General features: G+C 40.1%; 1 protein-coding gene across 50 annotated transcripts in view; it reads left to right on the top strand.

Annotated features, from left to right (window-relative positions):
- Positions 1-13,448, top strand: part of CEP192 (centrosomal protein 192) — a 146,011-nt gene that overhangs the window by 78,413 nt on the left and 54,150 nt on the right. For all 50 annotated transcript variants that reach the window (XM_078347703.1, XM_054243939.2, XM_078347700.1 and 47 more), the window contains 3 exons: positions 1,504-2,404; positions 3,305-3,453; positions 4,763-4,993. In XM_078347703.1, the coding sequence (XP_078203829.1) occupies positions 1,504-2,404; positions 3,305-3,453; positions 4,763-4,993 (1,281 nt within the window). The remainder of the gene's footprint in view (positions 1-1,503; positions 2,405-3,304; positions 3,454-4,762; positions 4,994-13,448) is intronic.

Genomic DNA, 13,448 nt, shown 5'->3' with positions numbered 1-13,448 from the left:
CAGTAGCAGTGGGGATAGAATAGAAGATCAGAGAGATTTATTTGGGAGTAGCTAGTGTTAACCTGTTTTTGTGTGTGTATGTTGTAGATGTGAAAGTGTTCAATTTTTTAATGAGCTAACTATGACTGCTGTGGGTATGCTGCATAGTCCTTTTCCACCAAGCTATTGAAGTTACTGAATACAAAGCATAGTGTTAGAGCATTATACTCTTTTCTTTGATAGCTGTCTTTTTCACGTTGTTGTTGATAGTGAGTCTACATATTCTTATCGTAGCAGTTGAGAGCTGGGTTATGGTGTCAGATAACTTATCTTCTGCTGCCTTCTCAGACAGATTACTAAACTTCCCTCAAAACCTGTTTCTTCATCTGTAAGGAGGAATAGTATGTGAGGGCAGTGCTTGTCACCTAGTAAGTCACCACTGGATATATATTATTATTAATTGGCAAATAATACAGTCTTTGTGTCTTAGTGTCTTTATTTCTGAAGCTTTGGCCAGGAGAAATTTATAAACCAAGTACCAAAGCAGTCAGTGAAGGTTACATCTGTCTAGTCTCTAAATTTCAGCCAGTCCATCCCACAGAGCTGTAGGTGTTACTCCTCAGGTTATGTATTATGTACAAAGAAATGAGTGTGGACATTTACTGGGATTGTTAATTTCATGCTTCATAGAACCATACAAGTTTAGAAATGGGAGAGGGCTTAGAACACATAAAAGTTAACGTCTTTGGCCGGTGGCTCACACCTGTACTCCCAGCACTTCGGGAGGCTGAGGTGGGTGGATCACCTGAGGTCAAGAGTTCAAGACCATCCTGGCCAACATGGTGAAACCCTGTCTCTTCTAAAATACAAGAAATTAGGAGGGCGTGGTGGCAGGTGCCTGTAATCTCAGCTACTTGGGAGGCTGAGGCAGGAGAATGGCTTGAACCTGGGAGGTGGTTGCAGTGAGCCGAGATTGCGCCATTGCACTCCAGCCTGGGCAATAAGAGCAAGACTCCATCTCAAAAAATCAAAACAAAATTAGTTAACATCTTCGAATCTTCAGGCTTAGGCAGCAGCATGGACAGATGCTGGGGCGGGGCCCTGCTCGTCTACTGAGCCAATGCCTGACCTCAAGCTTGTTATTTCAAACTTGCTCGGCCCCCCCCACTCATTCATTACTAATTTATTGAGTTTTTTATTGTAAAGTTTACACAAATCCCTTAAATCTTAAAAAACTTATTAGACCTGGTCCTTTGTGCAAAATTTTCAGATGTACTTAGTGCATATCTCCTATTTATTATTATAATTCTTTTTACAAAACAACGAACACAAATTTTCTAATGTAAGTCTGCAAGACTTACATTTCACATTTCACAACTGCAAGACTACTCTTTTTGGGTAAATGAATTTTTTTTCAAAGAGAAACTTCATGGACATCTCTTTGTTATTTGAGCTTATACCAGCATAGTTTCAAATTGTTAAGTTTATCTGTGGATTATTAAAAATAAATTTTGTTGCACTCAGAGTGATATCACCAGCAAGTTGAGCACCACAATTATTCAAGCCAGTCCAGCCCCACTGGAGGAACGGGATATGGAAAAATTCAGAGAAAATGTTCCATTTCAGAATAGAGTTGTTATCCAGAGCAACTCTAATACTAGAAAAGCAACTGAAACTACTTCTCTGAGTAGCAAGCCTGAATATGTGAAACCTGACTTTAGATGGAGTAAAGATCCTTCCTCCAAAAGTGGAAATCTGTTGGAAACCAGTGAGGTAGATTTGACATCAAACCCTGAGGAATTGGACCCCATCAGGCTGGCTCTCGTGGGCAAGTCAGGTCTGAGCTGTCAGGTGGGGTCATCCACATCGCACCCTGTGTCCTGTCAGGAGCCTGTAGATGATGATCGAAGAATAATTTCTAAAGATATGTCAACTGCTGGCCATGAGTTCAGTGGCCAGGTTTCTCATCAGACCACCTCTGAAAACCAGTGCACTCCTATTCCCAGAAGCACAGTTCATGGCTCTGTGACTGACATGCAGAACATGCCTGCTACTCTGCACGCACTCTTGACGCAACCCTCTCTCAGCACAGCTCCCTTCGCTCAGCAGTATTTGGCAACACTCCCTTCAGCTGGAAGCGCCACCTTGCCTCAGTGCCATGCTGGCAGTGCCACAGTCTGTGGCTTCTCAGGAGGCGTTCCCTATCCAGCTGTTGCAGGAGAGCCTGTGCAGAACTCTGTGGCTATGGGAATTTGTCTGGGACCAAATATCGGCTCTGGATGGATGGGTACCTCTTCCCTCTGTAACCCATATTCTAAAGCCTTAAATCAGAACCTGCTAAGCACAGCAAAACCTTTCCCTGTGCCATCTGTTGGTACAAACTGTGGAACTGAACCATGGGATTCAGGAAGGACATCAGGATTGGGTAAGATGCTTTTTCTCTGTTATTGCTGCTTGCTATTATTTTCTCAAATGGCACCGCAAAGCTAGTTTGTTTCAAGGAGTTACTGGTGGTTAGCATTAATTCCTTGTAAGTTTTGTGCTTCTTCCTAAACTGAGAACACCATAATATATTTCTGTGCAAGGATCCCTGAAGTTGGCTTAGAAAAAAACGCTACACTATGCAGGTGACAGGCTGCATATGGCTTTGTCTTCTTTGTCTCTCTTTTGTTCTGTCATTGCAGTTTTATGGTTATTTCACATAGGAAATATGCAGTTAAGAGTTGAATGCCAGAATGAGTGAATGCTTCCACCTGTGAGTCTCTGGGTGGCTGTTGTGGTGGAGAGGCAGCACTCATGTGCGTCCATGGGGCAGCTTGTCTCTTGCTGACCGTCACTCTGCCTGCAGAGCTGGTAGCTGTGCTTTTCCTGACATGGTACACACCGCTACTGGGGTGCTGTCTTCTCTGCCCTCTGGAGCACCTATGTGAAGATGTTGGAAGATAGGTGGTATTGTTAAAATCTGATAGGTGTCCACTCTGGAGAGAGTCTCTGGAGTTTGTTTGTTTTTAGCATAAGCAGTGACATGATTTATGAAAGAAAAGGAAGAAATTACTTACAGGCACTAAGATCAAAGAATTGATTAGCTATAATTTTGAGCCTGATCCAATTTCAATTTTCTTTTCCTGAGCTGGGTGGAAGCAGGACAAAGTTGTTGGCAGGCCTCTGAGGCTCATGCAGTGTCAAGGACTCCATCTGGAGTGCATTGACTCTAGCTCTGAAGCATACAGGCCATCTTATAAACTCATTGCTATTTAGCAGATTTGGCTTATAATCAGGGGTTTGCTGTAACTTGCATTTTTGACTGTGTTTTATTTTCACCCAGGGAGTGTCCGAGTGCCTGAGGAGTTGAAGCTTCCTCATGCCTGCTGTGTCGGGATCGCTTCCCAGACCCTCCTCAGTGTGCTCAACCCAACGGATCGCTGGCTGCAAGTCAGCATTGGGGTCCTCAGTGTTTGTGTTAATGGTGAAAAGGTAGCTTTCCGTGTCTTTCTCATTTAACTTAACAGTTGCATTGTGATTAGGTGCTTGATTTCCCCTGACACAGTCATTGCCATGGCATCTTTTTCTCAGGCCCCTTTTGTTGTAGTGCTTATAGAGTGTAGAGTGAAACAGTGTGTTTTGCATTTTCCATCATTTATTAGTATTTATATTTTATTGTTATTTATTTGTAAAATCCTATAAATTTGCTTTTAGTGTTATTATTTAAATCATTAAAAGCGCTGAGTTTTTGGTTGCTACTTGTTAGTTTTGTTAAAGGTAATTGAATATAAGGTAACTATGATTTATTTAAAAAAAAAAAAGGAAAGCAGTTACTCTTGGAGCTTATGGCTTCATTTGGCAAGGGGAATCTTTTTGACTAATTTATCTGATGATTTTCTTACATGAGCTTTTGAAATACCTGGAAATGCAGTTTTAATGTGAATTCTTGTGACAGAGGTCTCTTACATAATCAACTACAGCTGCTGTAATTCTTGACCCTAAATCTTCTCTCCTGGTTACAGTGACCATTTAAATGTCGATGAGTAGGGAGGGGGTATATATGGTCAGCCGCTGTTTTGAAATATCCCAGTTTTATGACTGTTGCTTGCGAACCAGCCTTAGTGAATGTGTTTCCTCTTCCCTCGTGCCTCGTAGTGGCCATTGTTTGCCTGGTAAAGTAAGATTGCCTCCCCACAATCTTGGCTTTTCCCCTCTACTTCAAGTCCTCAGGTTAGATGAAAAGTGGGTGATTGAAGGAGAGGGTTGAGGGTGGAAGGTGGCCTGTGAAGACTCTTCTAGGGGCATTTTAGAGTCTGTGAATGAAACAGTGTTATCTTTGGAAATGGGGAGTAGAAAAGAAGATCCCCATTGACAGTGAGGAGGGAGGACAGCTGGAGTTGTCACTGCAGTCTAGGTGGGGTCAGGGCTGTGCGACCTCAGTGATTAGCCTGACTCTTCCCCCCGACCCCCCGTTCAGCTTTGTGTGTCCTAGAGAGATTTACAGGGCTATGAAAGAGTGACCCTTGTCAGTGCAGACAACTGAGGGTTCAGGTCAATGTGTTTGCTTGGAGGTGGACTGGGGAGACAGCCTTGGTGCAGCAAGAACATTCAGTTCATGAAGCATTTGACTCATTGTACTTTAGAGACCATGAGTGACAAGGTTTTGACATTTTTGAGGAGATAATAAATGTCTGAATTTGGCAGTTTGAGTGATAAGGAAAAAGGAATCTTAAACTAGGTAATTCTACTTGATTTTTAGTGTGAAGCCATTAACAACAAACTTTGTGGCTCTTGTTTGAAGGTGGATCTTTCAACACATCGTTGTTTAGTTTTCAAGAATAAAGTCATCATAAGACCTCATGCCACAGAAGAGATAAAAGTGCTTTTTATACCATCTGGTCCTGGGGTTTTCAGATGCACATTCAGTGTTGCTTCTTGGCCATGTTCAACAGATGCGGAGACCATTGTACAGGCGGAAGCTTTGGCCAGCACCGTCACTCTCACTGCCATTGCCGAGAGTCCTGTTATCGAGGTATCTGTTTGTAAATGAGTCATTGTCATACCTGGCATTTTAAAGAAGACTGTTTAACCTTAGAAGTAAAATTTGGGGAAAAGAAATTTGTGAACAGAAGTGCTACAAAAGTAGTTTCAAGCTAAACTTTGGTTCTCAATGTCTTTTTATTCCAAAATTTAAAATTATTTTTAGTTTTGCAGAAGCACAAGTATACTTGCTAAGATGTCTATAAAGCAGAGTATAAAGTTAAACACTGTTTTCCAACTGATTTCCATTGTATAATTAGATGTGCACTTAGGAACATGCCAGTGGTTCATATTCTTTTTATATTTCTGCACCCGGAGATTATTTGCTGGCTAGAAAAGTTTCCCTTCTCCAGTCTCCTATTTTCTGGAAGCCAAAGAAATTAGGTCTAGCCAAGTTGGGATAAAAGTGATCATTAGATTGTATGCTCATTTAGGATGATGGCTCTCAACCCTGGCTGCACATTGGAATAACACTGGGGGCTTGTAAATGTAACCCAATACCTGAGTCCCACATAGACTGACTAAATCAGAGTGAGGGAGGGGGTGGCTGCCTCTCGGTAATTTTTAAATCTTCCCAGATGATTACAAATTATAGCCTTAGTTAACAACCACTGCTTTACAAGAGCTATCTCCTCTTAGTTGATAGTGAAATCAGAACTAACATACTGAATGAAATTAAGGAATGTGGGAGGAAGAGATGGGAGGGTGCAGAACAGAGGAAAAGCAGAACAGGTCTTGATACAGTCATGGGTTGCTTAACAACAGGGATATACCCTGAGAAATGTGTCCTTAGGCGATTTTGTCATTGTGTGAATATCACAGAGTATACGTACACCAACCTAGATGGCACAGCCTTCTACACACCTAGACTATGGGAAAGTCCATTGTTCCCATACAGCTTGTTACTGTACTTAATACTGTCGGCAGCTGTAATACAATGGTAAGTATTTCTATATCTAAACATAGAAACGGTACAGAAAAAATACATTATAAAAGATTTTAAAATGGTACATCTTATAGGGCGCTTACCAGAGGACTAGAAGTTGCTCTCGGTAAGTCAGTGATGAGTGAATGTAAAGGCCTAGGACATTACTGTACACTCTTCTAGAATTATAAACACTGTACATTTAGTCTACACCAAATTCATAAAAATATAATTATACTATGATGTTATGATGGCTATGATATCACTAGGTTTTAGGAATTTTCCATCTCCATTATAATTTTATGGGACCACTGTCTTATATACAGTCCATTATTGACCAAAACATTATGTAGGATGTGACTTCAATTAAAATTTAGTTGATTTCAGCTGGGCACTGGCACACATCTGTCAAGGTGGGTGGATTGCTTGAGCCTAGTAGTTCGAGACCAGCCTGGGCAACATAGTGAGACTCTGTCTCTACACAAAATTTTTAAAATTAGCTGGGTGTAGTGGTGCATGCTTATGATGCCAACTCCTCAAGAAGCTAAGGTGGGATGATCACTTGAACTCAGGAGTTTGAGGCTATAGTAAGCTGTAATCACACCACTGCACTCCAGCCTGGGCAACAGAGCAAGACCCAGTCTCAAAGAAAAAAAAATTAGTTGATTTCCTAATATGGGAATTGAATTTAACATATTTAGCTAACCACACTTAACAGGCATACTGATGTCCTCCTAAAGTTAGTTAGTTGTTTCAAGCCAGGTGCAGTGACTCATGCCTGTAATCCCAAGCACTTTAGGAGGCCAAGGTGGGTGGATCACCTGAGTGAGGTTAGGAGTTTGAGACCAGCCTGACAACATAGCAAAACCCTGTCTTTGCTAAAAATACAAAACTTAGTCGGGCTTGGTAGTGCATGCCTGTAATCCCAGCTACTCAGGAGGCTGAGGCAGGAGAATTGCTTGAACCCGAGAGGCAGAGATTACAGTGAGCTGAGATCATGCTATTGCACTCTAGCCTGGATGACAGAGCAAGACTCTGTCTCAAAAAAAATAAAGTTAATTAGTTGTTTTATTCCACAAAGCTGTAACTGTGACTTGCAATTTAGAGGTGGGTGTTCGGGATGAAGGACAGGGCAGCTACTCTGGGAGACTGGTGAGAATCACAGGGTTTTCCTCATAGTACATGTTCTTCAGGGGAATGCTTAGTAACCTAACTCAACAACTTTATTTGCTCATGGGCGTGGAGGAGGAAATCAATTGTAAATCTTCTCATAAACTTTTTTCACGTTTTGATGTTCCTGTACCCTTATGTTGTTAATCTGCACATATTATAAACTTTTAGTGATCTTTTACTTTTTGCGTAAGTGCCATTTTATATACTTTTCAGTCAGCTCTGCTCAGCTTGCCCTTCCGTAGGTCAGGGTTTTTCAGCATTAACACTATTGGTATTTTGGGCTAGAAAATTCTTTGAGGGTGGGGAGGGCTGTCTCGTGCAGTGTAGGATGTTTAGCAGTGTCCCTGGACTCTACTCACTGGATGTCAGTAATACCCCTTGCCCCACTGGGATAACCATAATGTCTCCAGACATGGTCAAGCCACCCTGGTAGGAAGCACTGAGAACCGGTGCTATTAACTTCCTGCATTTCAATACATTCTACTATACTAGGCTGTTCAGCCTTAAAGCTGCTTACCTTTTTGTAGCAGACATGATAAATCACCTCTGTGCAATATTTGGCATTGCTGTGTCTCAAGCGGCTCACATATATCAATGGTATTTGTTAGTGGAAGGCAGTGGTTCCCTACTGGTATGCTTGTTGGAATCACCTGATTAATTTCAAACACTACTGACGTATGTGTCTGAGCTTTGAGTCCAATAAACAGACAAATTTGGGAACCACTGGTGTAGGGAATAGTTCAGTGTTACTCAGGCCAGTTAAAGCTGCCTTCTTAGAGGAGTGGAACTAGAGGAATTAGGCCCTGATGGCTCAGCAGGAATTGATTATGGAACAACATTCCATATGAGAGAGTGTTCAGGAATTATACAGAGGCCGTATGCATAGAAACTGTTAAATTACTTTCTCAACGTGAGAAAGGGTCTCCCAGGGACCTCATGCAAATGTTACAGTTTAAAGTATATATACGTTTATTTTGGCTAGATATTGCCAATTTGCTCTCTAACATACATTTGCAGAAGAAATGTATGCAATACTGTTATTGCTAATGTTTGGTATTGTTAGATTTTTTAAAAAAATCATTCTGGAGTGGTATGGAATTTTTTAAATTCTTCATTTTTCTTTAAAATATTTTTGTAGGTACCTAAATAGGTGTATATACTTATGGGGTACATGAGATGTTTTGATGCAGACATGCAGTGTGATATAAGTACATCATGAAGAATATTATCCCCTCAAGTATTTATCCTTTGAGTTACAAATCATCCAGTGACATTCTTTAAGTTATTTTAGAATATACAATTATTATTGGCTATAGTCATCCTATTGTGCTATCAAATAGTAGGTCTTGATTCATTCTTTCTATTTGTTTTGAACTCATTAACCATCCCCACCTCACTGCTAACCCGTACCCTTCTGAACCTTTGGTAATCATCTTTCTGTTCTCTGTGTCCATAAGTTGAATTGATTTGATTTTTAGAACCCATAAATAAATGAGAACATGTGATGTTTGTCTTTCTGTGCCTAGCTTATTTAACTTAATATAATGATCTCTACTTCCATTCATGTTGTTGCAAATGACTGGATCTCATTCTTCTTATGGGTGACTCGTACTCTGTTGTATATATGCACTGTATTTTCTTTGTCCATTCATCTGTTGATGAGCATTTAGATTGCTTCCAAATCTTAGGTATTGTAAACAGTGCTGCAACAAACATAGAAGTGCAGATACTTCTGATATACCGATTTCCTTCTGGGTGTATACCCAGCAGTGGAATAGCTGGATCACATAGTAGCTCAGTTTTTAGTTTCTTAAGGAACCTCCAACTGTTCTCCATAGTGGTTGTACTAATTCACTTTCTCACTAACAGTGTTTGAGGATTCCCTTTTCTCCACATCCTCACCAGCATTTGTTACTGCCCATCTTTTGGATATAAGCCATTTTAACTGGGGTAAGACGGTATTTCTATTGTAGTTTTGATTCGCGTTTCTCTGATGATCAGTGATATTGAGACCTTTTCATATGCCCATGTGCCATTTGTATGTCTTCCTTTGGGAAATGTCTATTCAAATCTTTGCACAGTTTTTGATTGGATTATTAGATTTTTTTCCTATAGAATTGTTTGAGCCACTCATATATTCTGGTTATTAATCTCTTGTCAGATGGGTAGTTGCAAATATTTTTTCCCATTCTGTGGCTTGTCTCTTTACTTTGTTGATTGCATCCTTTGCTGTGTAAGAAGCTTAACTTGATGTGATCCCATTTGTCTCTGTTTGCTTTGGTTGCCTTTGCTTGTGGGGTATTGCTTAAGAAGTCTTTGCCCATACCAATGTCCTGGAGATTTTCCCTAACGTTTTCTTTTTTAATTTTAATTTTTAAAAATTTATTTATCTTTATTTCTCCCAATGTTTTCTTATAGTCATTTCTTACAGTAGTTTGAGCGCTTGGGTTTAAGTTTTTAATCCATTTTGACTTGATTTTTGTATATGGCAAGAGACAGGAGTCTAGGTTCACTCTTCTGCATATGGATATCCAGTTTTCACAGCACCATTTATTGAAGAGATAGTCTTTTCCCCAGTGTATGTTCTTGGCACCTTTGTAAAAAATGAGTTCACTGTAGGTGTGTGGATTTGTTTCTGGGTTCTCTATTCTACACCTTTGGTCTGTGTGTCTGTTTTATGCCAGTACAATGCTGTTTTGGTTACTAGGGCTCTGTAGTATAATTTGAAGTTAGGTAATGTGATTCCTCCAGTTTTATTATTTTTGCTTGGGATAACTGGGCTATTTCAGATCTTTTTTCCATATACATTTTAGGATATTTTTTTTCATGTTTCTGTGAAGTACATTTTTTTTTATTGCATTTTAGGTTTTGGGGTACATGTGAAGAACATGCAAGATTGTTGCATAGGTACACACATGGCAGTGTGATGTGCTACCTTCCTCCCCATCACCTATATCTGGTATTTCTCCCATACTGTCTCTCCCCAATTCCCCACTACCCGGCTATCCCTCCCCTATTTCCCTCCAACACACCCCAGTGTGTGATGCTCTCCTCCCTGTGTCCATGTGTTCTCATTGTTCAACACCCACCTATGAGTGAGAATGTGTAGTGTTTGATTTTCTGTTTTTGTGTCAGTTGGCTGAGAATGATGGTTTCAGGTTCATCCCTGTCCCTACAAAGGACACGAACTCATCATTTTTTTATGGCTGCATAGTATTCCACGGTGTATATGTGCCACATTTTCCCTGTCCAATCTATCATCAATGGGCATTTGGGTTGGTTCCAGGTCTTTGCTATTGTAAACAGTGCTGCAGTGAACATTTGTGTGTATGTGTCCTTACAGTAGAATGATTTATAATCCTTTGGATATATACCCAGTAATGGGATTGCTGGGTCAAATGGAATTTCTATTTCTGGGTCCTTGAGGAATCGCCACACTGTCTTCCACAGTGGTTGAACTAATTTACACTCCCACCAACAGTATAAAAGTGTTCCTATTTCTTCACATCCTCTCCAGCATCTGTTGTCTCCAACATCCACCATCTCCAGATTTTTTAATGATCGCCATTCTAACTGGCATGAGGTAGTATCTCAATGTAGTTTTGATTCGCATTTCTCTAACGACCAGTGATGATGAGCATTTTTTCATGTTTTTTGGCCTCATGTATGTCTTATTTTGTAAAGTGTCTGTTTCTTTGCCCACTTTTGAATGGGTGTGTTTGTTTTTTTCTTGCAAATCTGTTTTAGTTCTTTGTAGATTCTGGATATAAGCCCTTTGTCAGATGGGTAGATGGCAAAAATTTTTCCCATTCTGTTGGTTGCCGATTCACTCTAATGACTTTTTTTTTCTGTGCAGAAGCCGTGGAGTTTGATTAGGTCCCATTTGTCTATTTTGGCTTTTGTTGCCAATGCTTTTGGTGTTTTAGTCATGAAGTCCTTGCCTAAACCTATGTCCTGAATGGTTTTGCCTAGGTTTTCTTCTATGGTTTTTATGGTGTTAGGTCTTATGTTTAAGTGTTTAATCCATCTGGAGTTAATTTTAGTGTAAGGCGTCAGGAAGGGGTCCAGTTTCTGCTTTCTGCACATGGCTAGCCAGTTTTCCCAACACCATTTATTAAACAGAGACTCCTTTCCCCATTGCTTGTTTTTGTCAGGTTTGTCAAAGATCGGATGGTTGTAGATGTGTGGTGTTGCCTCCGAGACCTCTATTCTGTTCCATTGGTCTATATCTCTGTTTTGGTACCAGTACCATGCCATTTTGATTACTGTAGCCTTGTAGTATTGTTTGAAGTCCGGTAGTGTGATGCCTCCTTCTTTGTCTTTTTTGCTTAGAATTGACTTGGCTATGTGGGCTCCCTTTTGGTTTCATATGAAGTTTAAGGTGGCTTTATCCAGTTCTGTGAAGAAGGTCATTGGTAGCTTGATGGGGATAGCATTGAATCTGTAAATTACTTTGGGCAGTATGGCCATTTTCATGATACTGATTCTTCCTAACCATGAACATGGAATGTTTCTCCATCTGTTTGTGTCCTCTCTTATTTCGTTGAGCAGTGGTTTGTAGTTCTCCTTGAAGAGGTCCTTTACATTCTTTGTTAGTTGTATTCCCAGGTATTTTATTCTCTTTGCAGCAATTGTGAATGGCAGTTCATTCTTGATTTGGCTCTCTTTAAGTCTGTTATTGGTGTATAGGAATGCTTGTGATTTTTGCACATTGATTTTGTATCCTGAGACTTTGCTGAAGTTGCTTATCAGTTTCAGGAGATTTTGGGCTGAGACGATGAGGTCTAATAGGTATACAAACATGTTGTCTGCAAATAGAGACAATTTGACTTCCTCCTTTCCTAATTGAACACCCTTTATTTCTTTTTCTTGCCTGATTGCTCTGGCTAGAACTGCCAATACTGTATTGAATAGGAGTGGTGAGAGAGGGCATCCTTGTCTAGTGCCAGAATTCAAAGGGAATGCTTCCAGTTTTTGCCCATTCAGTATGATGTTGGCTGTGGTTTGTCATAAATAGGTTTTATTATTTTGTGATACATTCCATCAATACCTAGTTTATTGACGGTTTTCAGCATAAAGCCCTGTTGAATTTTGTCAAAGGCCTTCTCTGCATCAGTTGAGAAAATCATGTGGTTTTTGTCTTTGGTTCTGTTTATATGGTGAATTACATGTATAGGTTTGTGTATGTTGAACCAGCCTTGCATCCCCATGATGAACGCTACTTGATCATGGTGGATAAGCTTTTTGATGTGCTGTTGCAACTGGTTTGCCAGTATTTTATTGAAGATTTTTGCATCTATGTTCTTCATGGATATTGGCCTGAAGTTTTCTTTTCTTGCTGAGTCTCTGTGGGGTTTTGGTGTCAGGATGATGTTGGTCTCATGAAATGATTTGGGAAGGATCCCTCTTTTTGGATTGCTTGGAATAGTTTCAGAAGGAATGGTACTAGCTTCTTTGTATGTCTGGTAGAATTTGGCTGTGAACCCGTCTGGACCTGGGCTTTTTTTTATGTGGTAGGCTCTTAATTGCTGCCTCAACTGCAGACCTTGTTTTTGGTCTATTCAGGGTTTCGGCTTCTTCCTGGTTTAGGCTTGGGAGGATGCAAGTGTCCAGGAATTTATCCATTTCTTCCAGGTTTACTAGTTTATATGCATAGAGATGTTTATAATGATCTCTGATGATGGTTTGTATTTCTGTCGAATCTGTGCTGATATCCCCTTTATCGTTTTCTATTGCATCTATTTGATTATTCTCTCGTTTCTTTTTTATTAATCTGGCTATTGGTCTATTTTGTTGATCTTTTCGAAAAACCAGCCCCTAGATTAATTGATTTTTTGAAGGGTTTTTTTGTGTCTCTATCTCCTTCAGTTCTGCTCTGATCTTAGTTTTTTCTTGTCTTCTGCTAGCTTTTGAGTTTTTTTTTTTTTTTAATCTTCCTCCTCTAGCTCTTTCAATTTTGATGATAGGGTGTCGATTTTAGATCTTGCTTCTCATGTGGGCATTTATTGCTGTATATTTTCCTCTAGAGACTGCTTTAAATGTTTCCCAGAGATTCTGGTATGTTGTGTCTTCATTCTCGTTGGTTTTGAAGAACATCTTTATTTCTGCCTTCATTTCATTGTTTTTCCAGTCAACATTCAAGAGCCAGTTGTTCAGTTTCCATGAAGCTGTGCGGTTTTGAGTTAGTTTCTGAATTCGAAGTTCTAAGTTGATTGCACCGTGGTCTGAGAGTCTGTTATGATTTCTGTTCTTTTGCATTTTCTGAGGAGTACTTTACTTCCAATTATGTGGTCAATTTTAGAGTAGGTGTGCTGTGGTGCTGAGAAGAATGTATATTCTGTGGATTTGG

The sequence above is a fragment of the Callithrix jacchus genome, chromosome 13 (assembly GCF_049354715.1).
Source record: "Callithrix jacchus isolate 240 chromosome 13, calJac240_pri, whole genome shotgun sequence".
Lineage (NCBI taxonomy): Eukaryota > Metazoa > Chordata > Mammalia > Primates > Cebidae > Callithrix > Callithrix jacchus.
The sequence above is the reverse complement of the archived record's forward strand: the minus strand, read 5'-3'. Positions and strand labels throughout refer to the sequence as shown.